The sequence below is a fragment of the Dreissena polymorpha genome, chromosome 8, assembly GCF_020536995.1.
Source record: "Dreissena polymorpha isolate Duluth1 chromosome 8, UMN_Dpol_1.0, whole genome shotgun sequence".
In the NCBI taxonomy this organism is placed as follows: Eukaryota; Metazoa; Mollusca; class Bivalvia; order Myida; family Dreissenidae; genus Dreissena; species Dreissena polymorpha.
Window position 1 is genome coordinate 4,498,877 of NC_068362.1, and position 14,815 is coordinate 4,513,691.

Sequence of the window (14,815 nt, forward strand, 5' to 3'; positions counted from 1 at the left end):
AATACTCAATTTTGGCCAAAAACCCATTATTTTTCTAAATCTGAAGGGCTCGTGCCCCATTCCCAAAGTCCCTAAAGTATTTTAAAACGTAAAGCCAGTAATGTTCAGAATTCTTCAATTTTAGTATGCATAGAAAGGTAAGTTAATTATTTAAAAAATTGAATACAGTTTGTCAGTTGATTTATCATCATTTTATATATAAAGTTAAGTTTTTACGCCTTATACAAAACCTTACAGTAATTAATATCATTTATTTGTGTTCATTTTTTGTGACATATGCTTCAGAGAACATGCACCATTCATTACATTCAAAATCAAGTCAGTTAATTTCTGGTGCATTATGATTTTCTTGTTTTTGATCAAATCTTGTCATAAGGCAAGCATGGCAATACACCTGCATACAAGCATGTGCATTCATATATAACTCTATAATGCAGTAAATTGCTGCAATTGTTCCATTTTTATTAACAATAAAACGATTAAAATTATAAAAATGCACTTTAGTAGGACTCATAACGGTTTTAAAGGACTAAATCTGTATAAATCGTTTTTGTCTATGATTTGTTTGCATGGTCCTATTTAACTTGTCACTATGTCATGGGCGTATGTGTTTACTTTTCTTTACTTGTTTTAAACTCACCTGAACACAACGTGCTCAATGGTAAGCTTTAGTGATCACCTTTTGTCCGCCGTCCGTTTTGAATAGTTAACGTTTGTATTGTTAACACTCAAGAGGCCACATTTATTTCTAATCTTCATGAAACTTGGTCAGAAAATATATCCAACTGATATCTTGGACGAGTTTGAAAATGGTTTCTGATGGTTGAAAAACATAGGGGTGTCCATTATCCGGATTCTTCTGCTTATCCGGATTTCAATTTTAGCTGTCCATTGTCATTTTTAGATTAATGTAAATCCGATTAAATTGGAAAAAATAGTTTGAAAGCACGATCAATTGAGAACGTAATTAATACATTTATTAAAGCTTTATCGTCTTTCCGGAAAATGCGCTGTGTACCGATTTTACCAGGTATTTTATTTATTTATTTCTTAATGGCTAACGGATACAACGGACATGAAGTATACCTGACGAAAAATTGTCGTTATTTTCCGACACTTTTACAAATCAACAAAACGTTGCACATGTCCGACATCATGAATTATTCTAATTGTTCGATTAGCAAAGTGAAGCAGTTCGATATCAAATTGTAAAACAACGTGTTAACCAAATTATATGTTGATTACGTATTTGCTAGGTTAATGGATTTCATTTCCTTGTCATTCAAACGATATACACATTTTATTTCATGGGCAAAACACGTATATTTTTCTGATTGACGATTTAATATACGTTTGATGTCCTAAATTAACAAACATACAATGATGAATTCACATGCGATGATAAGGACGGTTTATAATATTTGGCAAATTATTCACCAGAAATTGCAATTAGAACGACTATCAATTAGTATAATTAGTGAGGGTTCGATGGCTGGGCACTGCCCTTTATTTATTTTGGGATCTGGGTCCCAAGACCCTTCAGCCTAATTTTCCGGATTTTAAATTTCGTACAATTGACACCCATGAAAACATGAATGCCAGGGGTTGAGACATTATTCCTGATTTGATGTCAGGGGGCGAGACATTATTCCTTATTTGATGTCAGGGTGTGAGACATTTTTCCTTATTTGATGTCAGGGGGCGAGACATGTTTCCTTATATGGCTTAAATAAAACCCTTTTTACACTTTTGAGGCCTCATTTATTGTCAGATCTTCATGAAACATCGTCAAAAGATGTGTCTTCATGATATCTTTGACGAGTTTGAAAATGGTTCAGGTCTGTTGAAAACCTTCCGCCAGGGGATGGGGAATATTTTCTTGCATGGCTATATATGGCTATAGTAAAACTTTTCTAACTCTCTAAATGCCACTTTTATTGTCCAATCTTCATGAAACATGGTCAGAAGATATTTATCAATGATATCTTGGAAGAGTTCGTGAATGCTTCCGGCTGGTTTAAAATCATTGCCGCCAGCGGAAAGGCATTTTGCCTAATATGGCTATAGTAACACGTGTTAACATTTAAATGCCACATTAATTATACAATCTTCATTAAACTTAGTCAGAACATTTGTATGGGAGCTTGGATGAGTTTAAAATTGGTTCCAGTCATTTGCAAAACATGGTTTATATGGGGGCCTGACATTTTTCTTTTATGGTTATATAGTCAAACCTTATTAACACTCTTGATGCCACATTTATTGTCCAATATTAATGAAACTTGGTCAGAAGATTTCTCCAAACTATATCTTGGACATGTTCGAAAATCGTTTCTGTTCGTTGAAAAAATGGCCACTACATGGCGGGAAAGATTTCCTTATTTCCAATATGTATTAAACTTGGTCAGAACATTTGTTGTCACGATGTCTTAAATGAGTTTGAAAATGGTTTTGGTAAGTTGAAAAATATGGCATCCATACAGGGGAGCGTGTTTCCTTATATGGCTTTAGTAAAACCTTGTTAACATTCTGGAACTCATATCTAAAGTTACATCTTAATGACACTTGTTCGGAACTTTTGTTCTAATGATATCTTGGGCTGCACAGAACAGATAAGTTCCTTTAAATCTTAGGTGAGCGACTTTGGGACTTTCAAGCCCTCTTGTTTACATCATATTCTATGACCTGTGTTGAAGAATATCTGATTAAATGGTTGTTATGTCTTGCTGATTACATCAATTGTTAGTGATTATGAATCTCAGTATGGGAAAGCATTCTTTTAATCTGATGTTTTTTAACCGAGTTACTTTGCAAGATAGCTCAAAATGTAATAATTCCATGTGTGTGTAGCTGTTAACCCGAGCTTTTCACCTTATATGACCTTTACATAAAACCAGCAGACCTTAATGAATACACCTCATCCATTCCATTGGCTGATTTGAGCATAATCCCCAGGAACATGAGCAACACCATAGCGTCTTTGTCGTAAAGGATGTAACACTGCTCATTGTAGGGAAATGCGGACCAATTTCTGCATGTTCATATTTGTGCATAATTATAGATTTATGTCCAGTTACTATTATACATAAAATGCGTTAAAAAACACCACAATACTTTATATTTTGTTTAAGCTCACCTGAGCACAACCTGCTGAATGGTGAGCTTTTGTGATCACCTTTTGTCCATTGTCCATCGTAATCAATTGCCTTGTTAATACTTGAGGCACATTTATTGTCCATAAAACTTGGTCAGAAGATTTTTCCAAATGATATCTTGGAAGAGTTCAAAATTGGTTCCGGTTTGTTGAAACAATTGAACGCCAGTGTGCTAAAATTGCTATTGTAAAACCGTGTTTACACTCTAGAGGCCGCATTTATAGCCCAATCATCATGACACTTGGTCAGAAGATTTGTCCTAATGATATCTTTGATGAGTTCCAAAATGGTTCCTGTAGGTTGTAAAACATGGCTGTCACGGGGGCAGAGCATTTTTCGATAAATGGCTATATATGGCAATACATGTAGTAAAACCTTTCTAGAGGCCACATTTATGGTCTGTTCTTTAGGAAACTTGGTCTGGAGATTTGTCGCAATTATATCTTGGGACGAGTTCGAAAATGGTTCCGGTTGGTTGAAAAACATTGCCCTAAGGGGACGGGGCATTTTTCCCTTTATGTCCACAGTAGAAACTTGTTAACACTCTGAAAGACACATTTATAGTCCAATGTTAATGACATTTGTTCTTATGCTATCTTCAAAATTCAAAAATGTTTCCAGTCTGTTGAAAAACATGGCCACAATAGGGCTGGTCACTTTTTCTTATATGGCAATAGTAAAAACTTGTTAACACTCTTGAGACCACATTTATTGTCCTATCTTCATGAAACTTGGTCAGAAAAATAGTCCTAGTGATTTCTTTGACATGTTAAAAAATGATCTGGTTACTTGATGAAAATGGCTGCCTGGGGACGGGGCATTATTCTTAATATGGTGATATATGGCAATAGTAAAACCTTGTTTACACTCTAGAGGTCACATTAATTGTCCGATCTTCATTGAACTTAATTAAAAGTCTTTTTTCCCAAATATATCTTAGATTAGTTAAAACATTGTTTGAGTTGGATGAAAAATGTCCGTCATGGGGCTGGGCATTTTTCTTTATACGGCTATAGTCAAAACTTGTTAACACTCTAAAAGTCACATTTATAGTTCAATCTTCAAGACACTTGTTCAGAACATGTGTTCCAATTATATCTTAGATGAGTTTGAAAATCGTTCATGTCGTTGAAAAACATGGCCACCAGGGGGCAGACAGTTTTTCCCTAATGACTGTAGTAAAACCTTGTTAAAACTCTTAAAGTCACTATATAGTTGAATCTTAATGAAACTAGGTCTGAAAATTTGTTCTAATGATATATTGGGCTTCACAGAACAGGTTAGTTCCTTGGTATCTTATGTGAGCAACTCTGGACCTTGTATGCCCTCCTGTTTCTTGTCTTGTCTTCCTCTCTGTCGGATCGTCTGTCCGTCTGGTTGTCTGTCTTTCTGTTTGTATTTTCTTCCTTAACTTGTGCTTGAGGTTATACAAACAAATTTACGTTGGTAGAGTTTTTAGACACAATTGTAATTGTTTTAAACTTGATTCAGTTTTTTCCTTCTGTAACTTAAATTGTTATAACATGATAATTACAATTTGCTTCACTTAAAGACATGCATGTACAGGGGTTACTATTGTTACAATCTCTATTTCTGTGCTGTTAAAACTGTTATGTTTGCGTTGTTTTTCAGACAAATTTTACAGATGTTGTGAGTAGTGGTAGAGGAAACGGCATCTGTTCATTCGATCCAAATGATAATGCAACATCCTTATTCACAAGTATGTACACATAAAAGCCTCATTCTGGGTAAAATGGGCTTAATGCCTCTACGGAATGTGTCGTCTCAGATATGATTGTTCGGACAGCAAAGGCTTATCACGGACGACAATTGTTCCTTTTGTGGAATTTTTTGTTCTTAGGAAGTTTCTTCTAAACAAAAATGCAGTTTAGGCAGAAAGTGTTGTCCCTGATGAGACTGTGTGGACTGCACATGCTAATCTACGATGAAAATTTTCGCACATGTATTTAGCGATGTTTTTCCATAACAAAGCTCTTTTGACAACACAACTTGAGAGTGAAAACAATAGCTTAAGGCACCTGTGTGACGTCTTGTCATTGATTGTCAGGTTTAGACTTCAATGACACGTTTAGCTGTTACTTCTGTTTCAATGATTAAGAACCTGAAATGTTTATAAATTATATAAAAAATTACTATAAGTATTAAGTACTGAAGAATTCCACAAAATATATTGAGTTTGATGAACAAGATATACATAACTTTTTTACAATTTAAAGGAGTTGTTTGGTGACTAGCTTTCAATATAAAACTTCTATATATCTATTGTTGATAAACATGTTTAATGATTGGCTTCATTTGGTACATATGTTTATTTGTAATGTAAAGTGGGTACTAAAATTCTTTAATATATTAATTGTTCACGTCTAAAAGGGACTTGTTCACTTGGGTTATGCCTTTAAGGACACCATGACTCTGTTGTTGATAAATATATTTTACCAAATTTGTTTTATATTATTTGATAAATTACAATTAACAACAAATTAATTTAAATAAAATTCACCTAAGTTTGTTCGTAAGAATTACCTTTTATTTAAAACGCATGGAATTTTATTGCCTTGATTGTTTATTTAAATTATACTAAATAATTGAAGCAGTTGTTTCAAACATATTGATCATTATGTTTACAGATACAGGAAACCTGGGAAATGGGGCTGCAATGTATTTCGGCACCTACTCCGACTTTCTGAAGAACAATCCTGTGTTCTTTCGACCCACATTCGTCGGGACAGACGGCATCGAGTATAACGACAAGAGTACGAACCAAAATGACTCCAAGTGGCTCAATCGTATGTGTACTATGCTGTCATCATGTTGGTATTTCCGGCGTTATTTTGTATATGTTTTACCCCTTAGATAATCAGCGCTTGGAGTGTTGGTTAGGCCATATGGTAGTGTAAATTGTATCCGCTAAATGCGACGGAAGTCTGCTCTTTTTTTAAATAAATGAGCCTCACCTTGGGAAAAAGTGGATAAATACATGTGTGTAAAGTGTCAGTCTAGTTAAGCAGAGCGGATTAGCTTGTGCAGTCCACATAGACTAATCAGCAGCAACACTTTGCGCTTAGACTTGATTTTGGTTCAGAAAAAACTTCCATTAAACAAATAGAAAATTCCACATGGTTGACATGTAACCCAGAGCTCAGGGGGAAGATTTAGACTTTTTAAATATATTTTAGATATAAAATTATTAGGTCACATAACTAATATACGTTACATACTGAAGTAGATCTTAAAGGAAGAGATTCCGCAATAAAAAAATGTGGTTCTGAATACGGTCTCTTCACTCTCACATGTCTCGTTCGTCCATTAGTGAAACTTTTTACGAAAGAAGATACATTTAACGAATGTTCTACGTGAAACAGATGGCTGAAGAATGCGTCTTCCCGCTATGAGCTCCGTGGTCAATGTGATTTATACATCACTGCACTACTCGAGGAAAACTACTCAAGTTATTAATCAATCAAATGTAAAATAACAATATAAATGATAACTCGAGTGTAAAAACCGGTCTCGTATAATTTAAAGGTGGAGTTGACTCAACCAACATAATTATTCTTAAGTATTGTAAAATACGATATGGCCACGTACTCCCCCCTCCTTACGTAAAATGACATCCCGTCAATTAACTACATTACAAAGCTGACAAATTAACTAAGCTGGCAGCGTTATGATTTGAATTAATAACATATATACTTACATTATTGTTAGTATTAAACTAAACAACACCATTCTTTAATAAAACAATTACAAAAGCAATACAACTAAAATTTGTATTTCTGAAATGTAAAAAATGTTTCAAATAACCTTGACCTTAAATAACATTAAACAAATCAACACTATACAATTTATAATGTTCTCCCCCCTTTCAAAATAACATTGGGTCCTCACAGTAAATTAAAATACAATGCATATTTAACCTACAATTTACAAAAACTTTTAACTGTACGAACGTGACATAAAACATAAATAAAATCATATCTCAATCATAAACCTATTGGTTATTATGCATTACAGCATTAATAATTTGATGTCCCATCCCATTGTCAATTTTATGCAGAATTTTAGACATCATTAATGTTTCTATCGCTTGACATTTTCGGTCAACAAGCTAAGTTCTTTACATCTGGAAATTGTCGTATCTTATGGGTGGTTTTTTATCTCGGCAAAGGTGTAGGTTTCATGCTAATTTCTTGTGCCTGAAGTTGGCCATTTTCATCTACCTCTGGAGGAAGTTCTATGTATAACTCATTTTCTAGCCCGTCATTGTCTGGTGTTATTGCCCTGTGTTCTTGTATACCTCTTGCAATTTCAATTTCACCCTTTTATAATCTAAACGTTTGGAGGCTTATTAACATTGCTTTCATCAATATTCCTTCATTTGGTTCCGATGTAAGATTATCTCTTTGCGAATTCTGATCTTGATGACCTATGTGATGTTCATGGGCGTCCCCGTACCATATGCAAGTATTGCATAATCATAGCCATCATCGTTATCATCATCATCATCCGTATCTGTATCAGAGTCCTCTTGGACCGATGTGATACAACTTTGGTGTTCTTTACTGTCCTTGGATGCATCCCTGATATATTCGGTAGCATCATCATTATCATGTTCTTCCATTTCAATCATTACATTTTTATCTTGATGTTCCACCAACTACAAATGATTGCGGTGCAATGTTCACTCGTTTAGAGTATTCACACTTCTAACTCTAAAAAATGTATTTCTAGTCATGGCTGTTCTGGAACTTCAACTTCATGCTGCTCTTCTTCAAACGTATCGGCTATAGTATGTGTACTTTCAAATGCGAGCTTTTTCACTAGACAGGGTTCTCCTTTCTCGAGTTTCACTGGTATTGACTTGATATCGTAATAATTCTTCTGTTTTATTTCGATGCCTGTGTGTGTTTGATGATTATCTCATTGGTCTTCACTATCTGCTCTTGTTGTTGTTCATGTTATTCGTGTGGGGTCTTAGCAGCAGACTCCTCCCTTGCTTTGGCAAACTGGTTGAATATATGCAGTTTGGCCTTCTGCGGAAGAGAAGTTCATAAGGTGAAACCCGCGCCGCTTCGTGTGGAGTGGAATTATACACGTAGACGAGGCTGCCTAGGTATCTTTTCCAGTCTGCTTTCTGGTCCTCTTGTAAATGTACTTAGCATTTCCAACAGTGTTCTGTTGAACCGCTCTGGTCCTGCGTTACCCTGTGGATGATATGGGGTCGTCCTGCTCTTTTGCATATTTGTGATGCGACATAATTTATGTATTATCTGGCTTTTGAAGTTTGCCCTCTTGTCAGAATGGAGTCGAGCAGGAATGCCAGTGTACAATAAATTCAATATAAAGAGCTTCAGTGGTTGTTCTTCCTGTCTAGTTCTTTGTTGGAATGGCTTTAGCAAATTTAGTGCAATGGTCTGTTATGATCAAGATGTTACTTTAGCGGTTGTTCTTGCTGTCTGGAATGGCGTAAGCGAATTTAGGGAAATGATCTGTAATGATTAAGATGTTACTGATGTTACCTTTAGATGGTTCCAGTGTGAGAAAATTCATACAAACTAGTTCAAGTAGATAGGTATTTGTTATGTTGACTTATGATTCTCGATCAATCTTTCCTTGTCGCCTGATGTATCTATCGCATTTAGAGAGCCAAGTCTTCACATATGTTGCCATTTCATGCCAGTAGTAGCTTTACCTCAGTAGCCTTAGTGTTCGGTCTTGACGAGGTGGGACTGATTGGTCGTGTATCCTTCCCGATATTTCTCCTCTGTACTGTGTTGGTATGTGTTGGTAAGTTGTTCGACTACCTCTTCACTATCAGTTATGCTCCGAAATAAGTCGTACCTATTTATTCGAAAGTTCTTGAACTGTTTCTTTATAGTCTACTCATGTCCATTGTTTAACAATCACTGCGATACGCACTTCTCAATCTTGGAATCTTCTCTTTGTGCTCTAAGTATCTCTCTGAGATCAAGTTACAAATGGCTTTCACTGTGCTATTTTCCATCTTTACCCTCTCAACATCATCGCGATCCTTTACTCTTTCATATGGAAGTTTACTTAGTCCATCTGCATACTGGTTCTTCATTCCTGCTCTATAGAAGCTGTCAAAAAATATTCACCTAGTGCTGCGGCCCATCGCTAACCAGTGGCATCAAATTTCGCAGTGGTAAGAACATAAGTCAGCGGGTTCATGTCTGTTAGATCAGTTGTTGACAGGTAATCGCTGAACTTCTCTGTCACCGCCCACTTCAGCGCAAAATACTCTAACTTATATGGATTGTAATTTCTTTTGCACTTGCTTAGTGCACGATAACATAGGCGATAACTCGTCTTTGATCGTTCTGTACTTGGTACAGTTCTGCACCTTATGCTGTTCCAGACGCGTCTGGATATGCCAGAACTGGAAGCGTAGATAACCGCTCTTTCAAATGATGAACTACTGCTAACGTCCTATTTGTCCACTTTCATTCTGGTTTTGTAGTCCTTTTAGCATTCTTCTTGGATGAAGTAGGTGGCAACGATTCATTCAAAGGCCTCACTATGTCACTAAATCTTTTAAAGAAACGACGGTAGTACCCTGCAAATGCTACAACTGACCTCAGTCGTCTGCATTAGTTGGAACAGGCCAGTTCATCACCTTCTCAACCTTTGCCGGTTCTGTTGAACCTCCTTCACCACTTACGACATGACCAAGGAAACTGATACTGGGCTTGAAGAATAATTTTTTTCAGGTGCTAATTTTAAGTTGACTTCGTGTAAATTAGGCGAAAAAGGTCTAATCGCTCTAGATGTTGTTGGAACATTTAACTTAAGATAACCAAATCTAAATATATTAAACATATTGGCCAATTATCGCTTGCATAATATGCTGGTTTGTTGCTGGGGAATTCGTAAGACCAAATGGCATTGACACATATTCATAGAACCCCAGGTTACCGACCGTGAATGCAGTTCGTTCTTTGTGTGACTCTTCAACCTCCACCTGTTGGCAACCAGACTTCAGTTCTTTAGTACTGAAGTACTTGGAACCGTGAAATAAGTTGAAAATCTCTTCCATACGTGGCAGTGCGAACGCGTGTTTAATGGTTATACCGTTTAACTGGCGGTAGTCGACTCAAAGTTGTAGTTAACCGTTCTTTTCGCGTGCCAGCACAACGTTTGAAGTGTATGGAGATTTAGACAGTCTTATAACACCAGCTAATAATAGTTGTTTAATATGATAGCGAACTTCTTCTATTATTAACGGAGGGATGCGATGATGTCGTTGTTTGAAAGTAATATCATAACCTAAGTCAATCCTGTGTTTAATTCTGTTACAAATGTCAATGTAAGTATCTCCTGTTGATATAATGTCTTGATATTTTCTATGAAAGTCAATGCTGTTTCTGGTTTGGTTTCAGTATATTATCTTCATCTATATTTAATTTCTCAATTATATTCTCTCTTTTTTCATGGATCTTCTCAAAAACTTCATCTGTGACTGTAGCTGGTTGAATCTCACATATGATTGCATGAGGTTGTATGACAACAGGATTTGTTGTAACATTGGACAGGTAAATCCTAACTTGTTGTCTCTTCTGTCCAGTGTATTGGATCACAGTTGGTGTTACATCAATGAGTGGAGTAGCACACTCATCACACTCGTGCATGAAAGCAGGGGTGTGCGTATACTTTAATTCTTGATCAGTATATCCCACAATATCCATTGATTGATATGGGTAGTTAACTATATTATGTGTTGCAGCACATTTAACAACTTACAGCTTATCTATTTTAGCTTCGTGCTTTACTCTCTTTCTCTCACACACAAAGTCCAAAATGATACAATGCATCGGTTAGGTAGTGGAGCTATCTGTAAAAATCTCTCGCCATGTTTCATAGAGCAATATTTCATCAATTCTTGAAGTACATTGGCACCAAGTATGATAGGAGTCCTTCCTGAATATCGGGTGTCAGGTGTTACAAGAAGAAGGCAGGGTAAAGATTTAGAGTCAGACAGTTCATCTTCAACAGTAATATCAGTCTCGATGTATCCTGTGTATGGTAGATTTTTTCCATCGGCACATTCAATGTTAAAAATATTTCCTACTGGCTGAAGAGAAGATATACAAGAAAGATGTTCTTGGTAAAATTTCTGTGAGACTAAGCTTACTTCACTTCCGTTATCCAATAAAACTTATTTCCAACAGTGATGTCAACTTCGTTGGTTTCTCCACGACTGTCTTTAAGCGCCTTGACCTCTGAAGCCTTGTTGATTCATTCCGCGATAGCCTCCTTGTAAAGAAACTCGTGCTTGGTATCTTTCTCTGAAGCCACCTCGCGGCTCATATGCCGGTGCATGAACATCGTGGTGTCTAGGCATATCAAATTGATTTGATTGGCGTTGTTGTTGCTGCTGTTCTATCTTGCCGATCCGATCATTGATGTGTTATATAAGCTCACAGTTTCATCCTCTTGTTTTTATACATTCACTGCAGATTTGCATATTTTTCCTTACTTTTTTCTCTTTCCTGGTAAAGCCTGGTCTATTTTCCGTACCACACGTTACATGTGTATACAATAAATGGAACATTCTCAAACTTAATTATAAGTGATACAGTTGTTGTATTTTGTTGTTATTTATTTAATGGGGTATTAGTTCATGAATATATGAGACTAATTCTAACATATCTTTCACAAAAAATAATAATTTCAAAAAATTAAAAAATAAATTTTTAGTTTTTAAAAATCAATTTCAATTTATATTTATAAATGTTTGTTCAAACTTAGCTGGGCATTATGAAATACTAAATTTTAATACTACATGTACTACCCACTTGGCTGCATTCTTATAACGAAACAGCTTTCCTATAGATTCTGTACACAAGACAACCGTTGATGTGTGTGGGATTAATTAGATTTAGCACTACGTTTGTACCAGGGGAACAGTAATGTATGGGAACCATACGCAAACATTGCTTGAAAATATTAACATGATTTTATATTTTCGATAAACAACAATAGTTTTTGGTGAAATCAACTCCATTTTTAAACAGATTTGCTATGAGGGTGAATATACTGGTAACATTTGAATCACTTGAATTCATGGAGTTTATTTATTTTTTTATCATAACACATCGTTCATGTAACCAAACTGAATCATACTTACATTTTGTTTAATGATGAGCTGTTAACAATAACATTTGTTCTAATTGTATCCCATCTGAGTTCTAAAAATTTTCCGGTTCATTGAAAAATATGGCAGCCAGGGAGGGGCAGTTTAGTTATTATGGCTATAGTAAAACCTTGTTAACATTCTAAGAGTCACATTTATAGTCAAATCTTCAAAAACAACTTGGTCAGAACATTTGTTCTTATGATAGCTAGGCTGACTATGAAAATGGTAACAGTCCGTTAAAAACATGTCCGCCAGGGGGCGGGGCAGTTTTCCTTATATGGCTACAGTAAAACCTTGTTAATACTCTAGAAGTCATATTTATTGTCCAATCTACATAAAACGTGGTCGTAAAATTTGTCTCAATGATTGCTCAGTTCATTTTGAAAATGGTTCCGGTCCATTGAAAAATATAGCCGCAAGTGGGGGGCAGTTTTCCTGATATGGCTATATAGTAAAACCCTGTTAACACTCTAGGAGTTACATTTATTGTTGAATCTTCACGACATTTGGTCAGAATATTTGTTGTTATGATAGCAAGGCTGATTATGAAAATAGTTACGGTTCGTTGAAAAACATGGTCGCCAGGGGACGCGGCAGTTTTCCTTAAATGGCTATAGTTAAACCTTGTTGAAACTCTTAAGTCACATATATAGTCCAATCTCCGTGGAACTAGATCCAAAGATTTGTTCTGATCAAATGATAGCTCAGCTGAGTTCGAAAACAGTTCTTTGAAAAACATTGCCGCAAGGGAAGCGGCAGTTTTCCTAATATGACAATATTAAAAGCATGTTAACACTTTAGTTGTAATGAGGATGTTGGTGCACAATGATGATGATGATGATGATGATGATGATGATGATGATGATGATGCTCCTCCTCCTCCTCCTCCTCCTCATCATCATCATCATCATATGATGATGGTGATAATGATGATTGATGAGGTGGAGGTGGTGATGGCGTTGTTGTTGTTGTTGATGATGATAAAATGATGATGATGATGATGATGATGATGATGATGATGATGATGATGATGATGATGATGATGATGATGATGATGATGATGATGATGATGATGATGATGATGATGATGATGATGATGATGATGATGATGATGATGATGATGATGATAATGATGATGATAATAAGATGATGATGATGATGATGATGATGATGATTATGATGATGATGATGATGATGATGATGATGATGATGATGATGATGATGATGATGATGATGATGATGATGATGATGATGATGATGATGATGATGATGATGATGATGATGATGATAATGAAACAACCCAAATATGTAATAATAATTATTGCATTACCCAAAAAATTTATTGCTATTTCTTTAGACTGTTATCTTTATTTTTTAGCAAAAATTAAACAGAGTGTTAAAAACAATAAAACAACAATAATATGAATCTTATTTGATCTTTCATTCAATATCCCAATATCTATCAAACTCATTTATACCAGTGCATTGTTTCAGTACAATAGTGTTGATTGATGCCTTCTAAATGTGTAACATTCCCTGGAAATTGGCCCCAATTAACTGGGCACTCCCATCAAAGAACTTTATCTTGTGGTCAGCTGGATTCCATTCATAAGATAGATTACAGCTTAATCATTTTAGGCCTACAATTTGCATTCAGACAGTAGTTTGTGTGTGATTATGAGAGATTTGTGATTTTTATAGTTTTTTGTTTTTTTAATTAAAAATATCATTGCAAGGTGAATCTGATAATTATTACAGATGTTAAAAACAATATGTCAAAAATGTAAACAATTTGGTAGTTAAAAAAACAATTTATCACATCTTTTAAGAAGCACACAAAAGAATAGTTGTTTAAGCAGTTGTTTTTGCGAAAATAATGTTTTAATGCTACATATTTTTTGTGCATTTAAATTATAAATAGTTTTACAGTTGTTTTGATATGATTAATTTTCCAACGTAGTTGGTGTGTTTACTTCTATATTTGTACACATTTGTAACTATAAACAAGATCAATAAAAGAAGACCAATGTTAAATTTATAGTACATTTTTAATATACTCATTTACTGCTTGACAACCGTCTTTGATATACGATAAGAATTCAACATATTGTTTTAATCATGCAAAATCTTTTTCAGAAACTCTCAATTTAATAAAAAATACAGTTCTTATCAGAATCTAAAGCTTTTCTTGCAAAAACAAGTTGTAACTTGCCATCCCCTATAACATCCAAAGATGCTGAGCTATCATGCTTATCTCATGATTTCAAAGCTGGACAACAATTTGTAAAAAAATATGTACTTCCATTAACTTTTGCTGATGCTCATTATTAAATTACCGCCCAAACATTACTTTTATCCAAAATACTGCTTTGCCGCAACGGGTAATAAATGTATGTTGTAAAAAACATAACCATACACAAACAAAGCTTCTTATAACACATATATGTATATATCTGCCAAAACAACAAACCCTTTCTTTTCA

General features: G+C 35.1%; 1 protein-coding gene across 2 annotated transcripts in view; it reads left to right on the forward strand.

Annotated features, from left to right (window-relative positions):
- The window catches only part of LOC127842425 (semaphorin-2A-like), a 45,551-nt gene that overhangs the window by 11,274 nt on the left and 19,462 nt on the right, over window positions 1-14,815 (forward strand). For both annotated transcript variants that reach the window (XM_052371922.1, XM_052371921.1), the window contains exons 7-8: window positions 4,788-4,875; window positions 5,804-5,962. In XM_052371922.1, coding sequence (XP_052227882.1) covers window positions 4,788-4,875; window positions 5,804-5,962 — 247 coding nt within the window. The remainder of the gene's footprint in view (window positions 1-4,787; window positions 4,876-5,803; window positions 5,963-14,815) is intronic.